This window comes from Mirounga angustirostris, unplaced genomic scaffold (genome assembly GCF_029215605.1).
Source record: "Mirounga angustirostris isolate CCGP_5_RB_7025 unplaced genomic scaffold, mMirAng1.0.hap1 SCAF_3, whole genome shotgun sequence".
NCBI classification, from domain to species: domain Eukaryota; kingdom Metazoa; phylum Chordata; class Mammalia; order Carnivora; family Phocidae; genus Mirounga; species Mirounga angustirostris.
The window spans coordinates 71,468,899-71,483,114 of NW_026991711.1; the positions used below are offsets into that span (position 1 = coordinate 71,468,899).

The 14,216-nt window shown below is 42.9% G+C and overlaps 1 protein-coding gene across 2 annotated transcripts in view; it reads right to left on the minus strand.

Annotated features, from left to right (window-relative positions):
* MTUS2 (microtubule associated scaffold protein 2) overlaps nt 1-14,216 on the minus strand; it is a 383,491-nt gene that overhangs the window by 50,283 nt on the left and 318,992 nt on the right. For both annotated transcript variants that reach the window (XM_045869255.2, XM_045869258.2), the window contains one exon: nt 12,877-12,943. In XM_045869255.2, the coding sequence (XP_045725211.1) occupies nt 12,877-12,943 (67 nt within the window). The remainder of the gene's footprint in view (nt 1-12,876; nt 12,944-14,216) is intronic.

Consider the following 14,216-nt stretch of genomic DNA (forward strand, 5'->3'; position numbering starts at 1 on the left):
GTTCCAACATCTGTGTTATTTCAATATCCATTTCTATTGACTACTTTTTTCCTTGATTATGGGTCCTGCTTTTTTGTATGTCTCATTTAAAAAAAATTATATGTTCAACACTGTGGGTGATATATCATAAGGAATTTCCTTAATGAGTGTTGTGTTTTGCTTGCAGGCAGGTAAATTACTAGACTCCTTTGATTCTACCAGGCTTGGTTTCACTCTTTTTAGAGTGGGTCAGTTTCAGTCTAGTCTATCTTTAGTCTTAGAGAGACGTTATTCCCACTAGGTCATGGCCCTTATTCCTAAAGCCTGGCCTTTCTCAGAGCTTGATGGATTGCTCAAGAGATCTCTCCACCCTGGCTGGGCTGGAATTTCAATGTCTTCCAGCATGACACAGCCTCTGATACCTCCATTCAGCTCCCAGCCCTACAGTAGCCGCCCTCTGCCAGGCCTCCCAGTGCACACACCACCTACCCTTCATCTAAGAACACATGGGAAACCCCTACACAAATTTCTGGGGTCCTCCTCTACTTAGCTTACTCCTCGCCAGGCTCAGTCCCACAATTTCAAGCCGTTTCAATTGGCTTGAACTCTGCTATCTGCTTCTTCAGCTTAGCGAGATGGTGGTCCTTACGTGGAGCCCCTCTCTGTGCCAGGGTGTGGTAAGTGGCCCCAGGCAGAAAGCTGGGGCTAACATGGGACTCACTTAGTGTGATTCCCTTTTCTCAAGGACCACAGGTCTGTGGTGCACCGGTAGAATAGGTACCTCGTATATTTGTCTGTTTTATGGCTGTGCACAGTGGGAAGTTAAGTCCAGAACTGTACTGTGGCTGGAAGCAGAAGTCTGGACATGCGTATTTGATAAAAGCACCCAAGTGATGCTAACAAGCTTCTATCTCCTCCCATGGGATCCCTGGCTAAGAACTGAGGTCCTAGAAAAGAACATGTCATGGAGATGACCGCCCAAGTCTCTCTCAGCAAGATGCCATTATTATCTCCAGTATATTTTTGAGTTGGGTCCACTCAGCTGTTTGTTGAGTAGAATTTTAGCTTTCTAGAGAGATCTGCCTATGAGGGGATATATTTGCCACTGTAAACTAATAAACTGGTATTTTTTATTTTCACATCAAGCTCTAGTGAACTTAGTTAAAAGTGTTTCCTTGAAAGTCAGAGCCCTTCCTGGTATGCTAGCAAAGAAAAAAAAAAGCTGGACTACAGTAGATCCACCAAGATTAACTAAACTCTGATTAGCTAAACTCTGACCACATTCTTCTTCACGAGCTGTTGGTTTAACTTTTTTTTTTTGGTTTTGTTTTTTAAGAAGATAGTTGTGCTAAGGAGCCCTGAGCTCATGATCAGATTTGATATTACTGAAACCTAGTAAGTCCTTACTTGGTTACTTGCAATACAGAAATGGTCTGGTTTTCATCTTCTTCACCAGAATTAACTTCCCCCAAACCTGGCTGAAGAACAATTTTTAGCAAAAAGAGTGACCTGAATCACAAGCATGTAATATACTGTAATTTATGGTACTTTGTTCAAATAAACTGACAAATTAAGCAGATAGATTGATAGAACTCTTGGATACCTGAATATGGCCCTGGTGATATTTGTGGTTATTTGAATGCATAAGAATAATTCATCATGTCATTAGACAAGAAAAATCAAATGTGAAAAGTGAATCATTGGAGTCTTATATCCCAAACACTGCCCTTGCTTTTTATGTAAATAATTTAAAGTTTCATGAACACAAACTCATCTCATAAATCCAAACTCATTCCTCTTCTTAGGAATAGCCACATGGAAAATCTGTCTTCACTATTTTTCCCATTTCCCAATGAAGAGACCAAGTAAATGATGTCATTAATGCTCGTTCTGTAATTGATCTGGTATATGAAAGAACCACTTCTTCATTCCTTCTTTTCTTTTAAGCTCAGCTGTTTTACCCCTAAAAGCTTTTCTTGGATTCCTGCCTAGGTTACAACCTATGCTCTGAGCTCCCAGACCTCTAGCACCTTACTTAGTACACTGGATTTTAATTATCTGCTCATGTCTGTCTCTCCAATGCATAAGTGTTCCCCAAAATCAGAGACCACACCACATTCCTCTTCTACTCCTGGAACACTAATGGGTACCGCTCCTGGGTTCAGTCAAGTTTATAAAGTGAAGTAGTGAATGGTCCACATTCACTGTGCTAAGCTCTGAGCCGGAGTACTAGATACAAAGAAAAATAAGAGGGGATCCATGTATGAGAAATTCACAAGTGGGAAGCAATTACGCTTGCATAATTTGTATGTGACTGTCAGTTAAAATACATATTTTGCAAAATGCTCTTCAGCAATTTTCAGGTTAAATCGATAGCATGTCATGTCTTTCTCTGGTTTTTTATTATCTTCCCTAGATATCAGTTGAGATCTTATAACACAAAGGCAGCATGCTGTGGTCATGGTGGAAAGAGATAAGGACCCAGCTCTGTTATTCCTCACAGTTATGTGATTTGGGGTTTGCTTCTACTTTTTTTTTTTTTTTTTTTTTGACACAGAGAGAGAGAGTGAGAGAGAGAGCACAAGCACGGGAAGTGGCAGGCAGGCAGAGGGAGAGGGAGAAGCAGGCTCCCCACAGAGCAAGGAGCCTGATGTGGGGCTTGATCCCAGGACCCCGGGATCATGACCTGAGCCGAAGGCAACGGCTTAACTGACTGAGCCACCCAGGCGCCCCTGCTCCTACTTTTTATAGGCAACGTTTATTCACTGTTAAAACAGTGGTAGTATTATCTATCTTACCTATCTCTTAGGGTTACTGTTAGGATCAAATGAAATAATATATGAAAGGGCTTTGTAAACCATATGCCACTTCAAATATTAGATTTATAAAGTCATAACTTTATGGCAGCAGCTGGTTCTGAGTTTCAAGAAGCTGCTTATCTTTAGGGTAGTTAGGGGCAGCCCTTGGTATCTGGATCTATTCTAGTCAGTCAATTCAGGTTAGTTAAGGATTAACCCAACAGATTTAAAAATATTAACACATATCAGAAGAGAAAATTATCTTTATTCATAGAATAGTATATATTTTAGGGAATCACAAAATGGACATATCCACATAACTAGAATGTGCTATGTGTATTGACTTAGAAGACTTTTATAAATATCAAAAAACATGTTGCTGCCAATTGGAATAAATCATTGTCTCAGAGAAAGTAACAGTTTGGTAAAATTGTAGCTGATAATGTATTTTCCATGGCAACCAAACCCAGCCTTTGGCATATTTAAGGGAGTCTGCAGTTTTGGTATTACTGTGCATTGGTAAGCACCATTTGGGATAGAAACTAAAATGACTTTATGAAATTACATTTACTGGAATAAAATCTAATCATGGCAGTTGACATCACTGGTTTGAATTTTTCCCAGCTCAGAACTAATATCATTTCCCTATAGGAGGGGCATGCAATTCCAGAACCCAGCCATGCTGAGTGGTCAATCTTGCAAAGAAAGCAGTATATTTGAAGCTCTGCTGTCATGCTCAAGTTTCTGACAGGAGACTAAACCTACTAGATCAAATCTTCTTTCAAATAACACTACTCACCTCCTCGCCAGAGAGCCTAGGACAGTGAGAGTACACTCTGGGTCTCTCCCATGTTGTCCAGTGAATTTAATATGATATCAACTCTGCAATTCAGAGAGAATTTTGCATCCCAAGGATTTTGATATATGGCATTTTTATTTTCATTCAGTTCAATATATTTTCTAATTGACTTGTGGTTTCCTCTTTGACCTGTGTGTTATTTAGAAGTATGCCATTTAATTTCTAAATGTTTGGAGTTTTCCCAGATACTTTCAGGTTACTGATTTATAGTCTATTTCTGCTATAGTCCAAAACACTTAGTATGATTTCAATTCTTTTATATTTGTTGAGGTTTCTTTTATGGCCCAGAATATGTTCTATGTTTCTCAATGTTCCATGTGTATTTGGAAAGAACGCATGTTCTGCTTGTTGGATGGGATGTTGTATTAAGGTCAATTAGGTCAATTGGTTGATAGTGTTGTTCAGGTCTTCTGTATCCCTACTGATTTTCTTCCTGCTTGTTCTATCGATACTGAGAGAAGAGGGAAGTCTCCAAACTTAATTGTGGATTTGTCTATCTCTCCTTTCAGTTCTATCAGTTTTTGTTGCATGTTATTTGAAACTCTATTGTTAGTTACATAGGTATTTAGTATTGTTATATCTTCTTGGTGAGCTGACTCCTTCATCACTAACTTTTGGTAATATTACTGGTCTGATGGTTACTTTGCAGGATATTAACATAGACACTCCAATTCTTGATTGGTGTTACAACAGCATCTCTTTTTCCCATCCTTTTAGTTTTAGGTTATTTATGTCTTTATATTTGAAGTGGGTTTCTTTTAAGCAGCACATAGCTGTGCTTTACTTTTTTTTAATCCAATCCGACAAAACTGTCTTTTAATTGGTGTGCTTAGAAGAGATATTTTTATAAATCGGAAAATGTGCATTATATTTTTGTGATCCCAAGATTATTTTTTCTGAGATATCTTCTTGGTTTTGCATTTTGACTCAGGTTTTTTAAAGCTGTGAAAGGAAGGAAGACAGAATCCAATCTGACATTTAAGGGAACTATAACACACCAAGCCCCCACTATTCTGCCAAACACTCTGCTAGATCCTTTGCTCTCAATCGCCTAGGACGATTAGTCCTGTGGCAAGACTATTCCCTCCAACTCAATGATGGAGGCAATCAGGGCCCCATAACATAGGCTGCTAACAGTTCCCAATACACATTCTCCCCTTCGTTCTAGTAATAAAATAATTCACCAGGGTCACCAAGGGAAAAAAAAAAAGCACATTTCCCAGTCTCTGTTGTGGCAAGGTTTGCCTTGGAACTTAGTTCTGGCCAATGAGATAAAAACTGAAGTATAGATCCTGGAAACTTTCCCCCAAAGAGAGCTGACCCACTTTCTCTGTTTCTCTGTTCATCCCTTCCTCCATCCTACTACCTGGAATAGAGATATGATGATAGAAGCACCAGCTGCCACACTGGGCCATGAGGAAAATGGCCACAGTCTTGGGGTGGTAGAACAGTGAGCTGTAAGAGGCCTGGGTCCCCTGGGGACTTTGTAGCGCAAAACTGTACCTGTCCGGGGGTGCTTACCTCCTGACTTTTACATGAGAGAAATAAACATCTACCTTGATGAAGCTACCGTTTTGGGAGGAGTTTGTTAATTTGTCCTGCACTCAGTCCTAATGGATATAGCCTAGGGCCAATTACCACCACAGTGTTATATACCCACACTGTAATTCATGTTTTGACAGATTCATACTAACATCTCTTATGGTTTTGTGGGAAAGTCATATAGAATTGGGAGAAGCAGCTATTTTACTTTATCTGATTTTTCAATTTACTAAATTAAAAATTACCAAAAACAAAAGGGTGGTGGGGGTGGGAAAGCCATGGTAAGCTTACACACTATATGTTAGAATTCCAGAACCTGACTCTGCCCAAACCATCCGTATACAGTTAGAAGTCAATTAATCCTTCTAAACCTCTAGTTCCTATAAAATAAAGACACCAACACCTACTTCACTGAGTTGTCTGAAGAAATAAATAAGACATATCAAATAACAGAGCTTGCTAAGTACAAGCACTATGTAAAGACAAAGTCCTGTGATCATAAAGCTGGGAGACATTTCATATATAACCCTGAAGGGTAAAATTGTCTCACAAACACACTTCCAGTGGTGTGTATATATATGTGTGTGTTGCTAGTTATAAATGAAAATAAACTGAAAAATGTACTCTAGTTAGGAACTTAAGAAACTTAGGAGCATAATAAATAACACCTCAGTGCTTACGGTCACAAACTTAGATTTCTATATACCTTTATATCAAAGCTCTCACAATTCTTTAATATCTGCTTTTTTGTATTATATTATATTCAGGTTTTTTTTTTTTTGCTTTGTTTCAATAAGCTGACTTCAATCAAAATGTGGATTTAATAATTTAGCTTTCTGTATAATACCTTAGAAACTTAGCCAGAATGATTGTTTTGTTCAACAGCGCTTGCTGTTTTAAAACTGTATTTCATGTTAAGTGTTTTTAAAGTGTTTAAGAGAGATAAGAAAGCAAAGTCCATCTTAAGTCTGAAGCTGGCAGAAAGATAAAACCTGTGTGCCTGGCTCGGGATGGGGACAGCTAGAACAGACCTTGTAACAGGTCGAGAGAGGAGGATCTAAGAGAAGGTGATGGAAGACACACCGGAAGCAGAAAGCGGCTTTGTCCATCAGCATTAGGGGCCGGGGGCAGTGGCAGGTAAATAAAGTGGAAGGAGGGCAGCGAGGGTGATAGAGAGCTTTGAAGATGAGAGGCAATTTCACACCAAATCAGCGAGTCACAGCTTTGAGCAGACCTGAGGCAGGAATCTGGGGGAAGGTGTGCAGTGGGGTTAGTGTTGGTCCACCTTGAACCTGCAGGACTTCTGGACTGGATGAGAGAGCATCAGTGGACCTGCGAGTGTGAGCCAGAAGGCTCAGTTTAAAGCCAGCTATGCATGGCATATGTTTTTTTCTATCTGCTGGAGCTCATCTAATTCATATATGTTTTTAAATAATTCACACTTTTTTTCTTTTTTTTTTTTATGACAGAGAGAGACACAGCGAGAGAGGGAACACAAGCAGGAGGAGTGGAGGAGGGAGAAGCAGGCTTCCTGCAGAGCAGGGAGCCCGATGCGGGGCTCGATCCCAGGACCCTGGGATCATGACCTAAGCTGAAGGCAGACGCTTAACCATCTGAGCCACCCAGGTGCCCCTAATTCACACTTTTTTTAAGGTTCAGGTTTCCTTGCAGGAGAGAGGACCATAAATATCCACCCAGTGGTGGTCAGCAACTTGAAGCATAAGATCTCGAAAGAAAATAATCTGCGTCTAAGAACAGCTTATAAATCTATTTCAGCATTTACAAATATAAGCATGACCCTTCAATTATTCATTATTTGACTTCCAAATTTGGAGAACACCACTCTATCTAAAAATCGAGGCTTATATTTTAAGAACTACATTTTCTGGGAATTTTAAAAAAAGTGATTAAAAAATCAAATATTATATCTATTTCTAGCCTCTTTGCTCCTCCTCCCCTGGATGAGGTGCTGGATTCTGGTCCCCTGGAGATCTAAAATGCCCTTCATCCCACAATTACTATAGCTTGGCTCTTCCAAGGACAGACCCAATTAAGGTCAACTCCAAACACAAGGTAAGAGCCATCGTCCCTTAAGGGTGACTTGAGGATGAGAGGCTTTCAAGAGGAGGATGACCTGAGATCCTTGTTTCCACACAGGATATTACACAGATGATTGCAATTTTAGCTACTCTACAGGGACTCAATTCCTAGACCACAAAATGTTCCATCCCAAGCTGCACTCTGGTACATAACTGGGTATTATGTGTTTCTTCTCAGGTGTGTGTGTGTGTGTGTGTGTGAGAGAGAGAGAGAGAGAGAGAAGATGGGAAGAGAGAGGAGGAGGTGGGGAAGGGAAGGAGGGAGAAGGGAGAGAGAAATATTGATGGAATTTCCTCTTTATAAGGCAACCCTCGCTAGACTGCGATTAAATTCACCATAATCTTTTACCTCGATTTATAGAATAAATATCAAGGATCTTTCACATACAGATGAGTTTAGAATAAACGTGAAATTCTGTCAAAATGATTCGTCCACACTTTGAGAATATATTCCCAAGAAGATGGCATGAGGAAAAAAGTAATTTGCATAACACTGCAAATAATAGCAAAAAATGGGGAAAATCTAAGTGCTCCAAGGAGAGGTGTAGCTTATTCTAGTTTATCAGCATGATTAAGTGTTTTATAACTATTAAATGATAACTGTGGGAAGTTGTGGGGTTTTTCTGATACATGGAGAGAAGAAACAAACAGACTTTCTCTCTCCGTAGGTGAGTAGAATGGGCCAGGCCTGCGCTCTGGACATTCACTGGGGCAGCAGGTTTCAGTAGGTGCTCAATAATTGTGCTCTTTCCCTTCCTATAGGCATCTATCCAAATCTCAGTCATCCTGCAAAGTCCATTTCAGACAGCCCCTTCTGCATGGAGCTTTGACTGTAAGCTCCTTGAGGACACAAGTGAGTCTTAGTTACCATTGACCGGTATATAGCGCTAGGTCACAGCTAGCCCACATGTCGCTTTGTGCAAATCAGAAAAAAGTGCTCCTTCCTCTGGGTGGCAGTGGCCCCATGCCCGCTCACAGGGCTTGGTGAGTGGCTGCATTGTGGATGTATGTCATTTTCTACTAAGAGGGATGCCCCACTGCAGGGTACAAACAACCCCAACATCCATGGTGACCCTGCCTAGCCTGTGCCTCAGACATACTAGGTGTTCAATAAATATTTGTTGAATGAATGAATGGACTGAGATTAAGGTGAACAGTTTTTCTTCTGGGTGCTTCTTGCAGATGTTCCAGTTTTAACCAAGATCTTTGACCAAGTCCCAGTTTACCGATCTTTAAAATGTGGTGACTAGGCCACAGTCCTTAAGATCTGGAGCAGCACCAGCTCGGAAACGCTATGACGGTGCTGTTCTATACAAAGTGCTCAGGACCCTGATAAATGAACGAATCATTCTCCATAACTGGCTAGCACCTTGCCTAGGTGGGCTTTAATCATAACTGGTCTCTGTCCCTGGTTCTTGGCAGAGCTCCTAAAAACCTTTGAATTTCCAGAGTGAGAGGAGTATCTTTTATTCATCATGAGTCCTTCTAATCACACCTAAACTTACGCTAATAAGGTGACAAGGTTGGAACCCCTACACGGCCTGAGGATGGGGCTGGTCGGGAAAGACAAGGTGATTTGAGCCCCACTCACTGACCGCCAGGGAGAAGGGAAGCTGGAGACCGGGTTATAAACACCCTTGAACAGAGGATCGCGAGAGCTTCCAGGTTGGGGAACACATCAAGGAGCTAGCAGAGTAAACCATCTGGAGAGTACACGGAAGCTGCTGGACCCCCTAGCCCCGCGCCCCAAATACTCATCCTATGCAAGTCTTACATTTGGCTGTTCCTGAGTTGCATCCCTTCTAATGCATGCAAGTCAAGTGTTTTTCTGAGTTCTGTAAGTCATTCTGGTGATTTACTGGACCTGCGAAGGGGGTTGTGGGAACCCCTGGATCTGAAGCCAGTTGTTTAGAAATACAGGTAACCCTGGAGTGTGGGACCAGCATCTGAAGTGGGGTGAGACTTGTGAGACTGGTCCTTAGCCTGTGGGGTCTGCCCTAACTCTGGACGGCTAGTGTTAGAATTGAATTCAGTTGTTGCGCACTTTGCTGGTATTGGAGGCTTGGTTGTTCTCGTGGAAAAATCTCCCACACACCTGATGTCAGAAAACATCACTCATTAGGAGATGTTCTCAAAGTTTACTTGTAAATCAACTGCCAGCAAATTCTACTTAAAAACTATTATAATCAGGATTCTCCATCAATGTGGGATAACACATATCAAAATCTCTGATCGGGGCACTATTCAAAATATACACCTTCTAGAAGATTCTGTTGTAGCTCCACCAGACATGTCACGACTGGGAATGTATTGTAAATATGAAGTGTGTCAGCAAACACACCAGGGGATTAGTTTCTGTGGTTGGTGCCCGAAAGCCCATCTAACCTAGCTGGGAGGGGACTCAAGAGACCAACAGCCCTAGCTGACAGGCCAAGGTGAAGAAAGGAGGAGGATATTCCTTTCCTTTTTCTGGGACTCGGGCCAACTCTATGTATAATTTCAGAGCAGGTGGAATTTGTCCTCTGCATCTTTCCTTTCTGTACCCTTTCCCCTCCCACCTAGGCTTCTCTCCCTAGGCTCTCCTGCTGCCCAAAGCCCTCCAGTGGGGGACCTCACCCTCCCAGGACTACCCCCAAATTCCCTACAGCCCCTCCTCCTGTCCCTGACCCAAATCAAAATCCCCATTGTACAATGTAGTTCATTGGTTCTCAAATTTCACTGTACTTCACAAACATCTGGGAATTAAAAAAAAACAAAACAAAAAACCCTAGGCCCCATTCTCAAATATTTTGATTCTGTTGCCCTAGAGGTCTTGGGAACCGTTACTTTAAAAAGCATTGCAGGTGATTCTAATACGCACGAGGGCTGAGAACCCCCAGTTAAGGTGATTCTGGCTAGATACTAAAAGCCTTTGCATTTATTCCCACCAAGGATGTAAACAACTGATGTGTGCTTATGAGGAGATAAGCACACATCACATTATGAGGAGATAAGGAATTCAGGGCTTGAATACAAGTTCGAGCGGTAATTTTTAGATTTGTGGCACAGGCCAGGCCTGTTTTGGGATCTGCGGTTAAGGGCTCCTAAACTCTTCTGATTGTTTGCAGCTTCTCCCTCTTCCATGTCTGAATTCACAACATGTGGAAGCTCCAGCTCCCCCTCCTTCCCCCCTGCTGCCCCCATGGCCCCTCATGACTCCCCGCTCCAGTGGCCCCCATCTGACTCTGCTGACAGGGGTCTAAATAAGGGTAGGGCTGTTGGTAAGGAGATAGGGTTGCTCATCTCTCTTTCTAGATGATCATTCCAAAGTCAGCTTTCTAAGCTTCATTCTCTTCTCCCTTCAGGGGTGTTCTTTGCTGGCCAAGATCGGAGAACTCCCGGACTTTAGAGTTAAGAGCAGATCTCCACAGTGCACTGTCCGCCTTCTCTCACAAATGCAGGCTCTGCAGTGGCTCAGGAAGTGCTGCAAAAGCATCCCCTGGGCTGACTGCTGGGTGGAAGGGTCCAGGCCCTGATGCTGCCAAGGCCTTCTGCACCCGCCACCTCACCCCACAGTTGATTCATTTGGCAGATGATTTCTGATTCTATTCTTAGCACTAATGCAGACATCAAGTAAGACTCAAATACAAAAACTCAGTGTAATCCTTGCGTGGTTCCTGCTGCCTTCAGAAGCTTCAGGAAAGGACAGAGGGAAGTGGCACTGGATTTGGCACACCCTATCTGGTTGGGTCAGGGTGCACACCCCAGATCCAAAGCTTATCCATGGGCGTGCAGACATCCCTCGGGGGAGGAATTCAGGCAACAATGGAAGACTTTGTCCTCTATTTTCAGATTTAAGCTGCTACACCCCTAACGGGAGAAGCTCCTTTACAGGTTGCTTTATCAGCAGTATCCCCTTTAATCGACTTTCCTTTTTAGGAAGGGGAACCTGAGGGACAGAGCAGTCAGCCAACTTGCTCTACCTGAACTTGGGTCATTGGCCTGCAAAGCTCATGCTCAGAACCACTAAGTCTCAGAACAATCTACAAACTCAACCATTTCGAGAAACACGCCCACTCGTGGCCCCTGACTTCCCGGGAGCCCCTCTCAGAAACTCCGCCATTGCGGTTCCTGGCAGGCCTCCCCCAGAAAACCTACATCTGGGCTCTTGTCAGGGGATGGCCAGGGGCTGGGGCCCCTGCAGCTGGGGCAGACTCGCTGCTCGCGGTCACACACAGGCGAGGCTGGGAAGGAGGAACAGTTCTTTATGGCTTTCCCACAGGGGCCTGCTCTCCCTAGAGGGGAGAAAAGCCCACTGTTGACCTACCTCAATAACAAAAGAAGTCACAAAACTCACAGTGAAGAAAAAACCCTCAATTTTAAAAAAGGGAAAAAATAGAGGGGAGGGGAAACGACATTCGGAAATCACTATGGGGTCCACTGCACATCCTCAGGCCCATGTTCCCCAGGGAGGTCTGGTCTTCAGATTCAAGGCCTATTTGCATGGCTGGCCTGAAGGAAAAGGTGCAGTACCATCCGCCAAGAATGGCTGGGACTGTTCAAGGCCCTTCACTCGTGAAGGGAGCCACACCTGCACTTGGCGGGCTGCCTGCAGGGCCACACGGGATGGAGGTGAAGTGCTCTCTGTAAAGAGAAGAGAACAGGCCAGGGGGAAAAGGCCATGCTAATCTCACCTTTGTGGACTGATTCGTGGGGAAACAGAGGAACAGAACCCCAAGAGACAAATGGGATCAAGAAACTGGAACATGGAGGGGCGCCTGGGTGGCTGTCTGTTGAGCATCTGTCTGCCTTTGGCTCAGATCATGATCCCAGGGTCCTGGGATGGAGCGCTGCATTAGGCTCATGGCTCAGCGGGGAGTCTGCGTCTCCCTCTGCCTGCCGCTCTGCCTACTTGTGCTCTCTCTCACTGTCAAATAAAGAAATACCATCTTAAAAAAAAAAAAAAGAAAGAAATTGGAACATGGAAAATACTTGGTCTGATCTTTGGCTTAGAGGTGAAAGCCCATCCATCTCTCGGACACCCCCGGTCTGGGGATCATCGTATCTTCTGCAAGGTCTCTTATGGTTCAGAGTGAGCTATACCATGAACCAGCCAAGGACTAGGAGTTTCGACATAACCCTAGCATGCTTAACCCATCCAGGCTTATGCTTCTGATCTCATTCTATATCATAGAGTGTTTCATGGCAAGGTACACGGCAGCAGGAAGCCTTGGAATATGTGCAGAGATAGATTGCAGAGAGCACCCTGCAGCACCCTGCTTCCTTTGGAGCTCTGCCTGCCCCAGGGGGACCTAGGCGGAGGGGTGCTGGTCACAGCACGCCACGCAGACGGATGTGTGTGCTGCCATCTGCGAAGAACAGAATCGAGGCCAGATGAGTTCCACCGTGATGTTATGAAGCTTTCTAACAACAGAGATGTAAAAATTACGGCTCCCTACAAGGCTTCAGTCACCCACCACTGTGCTGGGGAAGACACTTCATTTTTCCAGGCAGCCTTGCCTTGGCTGATGACACGAGGCATAATTGCTGTTGTTACACACATTCATAGGTATCAGGAAAAGACAGTCTTTATGTTCCTCATTGTCAATGCCCTACTTACCAACTTCATCCCTGATGTTTGCAAGTTCGATTGACAGCTCTTTTTCTTTCACAAGGGCACTTTCATTCTGCAAAAACAAAATGGATACCGAGAGTCCCCTAGTTTTATGCTAGATAAGCACTTTCACATGTTTAATTAATGAATCATATTAAGCAAATATTTATAAGTCTAGCCCTTAAGGAGATAATTTTCTCATTATATAAGCATAGAAAAAAATCACAAAGCAGAGTCTGACTCATTCATTTATATCACATTCAAATCGCAAAGCTTGCAATGTAATAATAATACCCCTTGTTGTGCTTTTCTCTGTATTGTTCTCTGGTATACATCGTCCTACAATACTTCCTTGCATGCCTATGCCCTGCCCAGTAATCCCCTGGTAGGTATTATTATACACTGTTAATCATTATCACTAGTAGGAGATTTTTGACCATGAAGACATCCATGCCATATTTCTCCGAGGGGCAAGTACTTATTTTTCCAACTGTCCCCTTACACTTAACACTTTTGTCCATACATCCATGGTTGGCTACCTAATAAATACTGAACAGAAAACTTAACATGAAACATTTTTCTTTGTAAGGAGACCAACACCAAAATTTAAAATTTCCAAGTTTTTTGTGGCACTGTCTGCATCACTAGAAGGAACGAGAGGAAAAGTCCCATTTGAAATGTTCTTCAGTGCAAAGAAACGCCATTTGTAATTAAATGACTGCTAAGTTGTTTTCAGATCATATGTCTTCCCTGACATAAAACAGGAGTACCCGAAAATATGCTGAATTTGTAATCTGGGTTACAGAGTCACCAGAAATAGTGACACGAGTTATGCTTTCACTGTTACTAATAATAACGAGGGAAGGTGCGCTATATAAATCCTCTTCACGTTAGAGATACTAAAAATGTAGGCCTTCACAGAAAGTCTCTTCCTTCTATAGAATGTACTCCCAGAGCAAACATTTCTCCAAAGGGAGCTGAAGCTAAAAGGTGTACCAGATATCTAGCCTGAATATCATCAGAGTCTTGTGAATGTTCTTTCTTTCTTAACCTCCTTTACTCCGATTGCAGCACCTCCAAAGAACCCGTATCCAATGTAAAGCAGCAGCTGGTACAATCTGGTGTCTCTGGTTGCTATGTGTACATCTGGGTAACACGTGTGCTACTTTGGGTCGAGGGGATGGACGGTCCCAGGTCATCCCAAGGGTGTTTGCTATGCAATGTCATAATTTCATAATACCTAAGTAAAACTCTATTTGCATAATAAAATGAGAGCTATTTTAGTCACAGGTATCAAAGCTTCTTAGCCCCTGGTTTTTTCAAAGAATAACGTACCAATAATATAC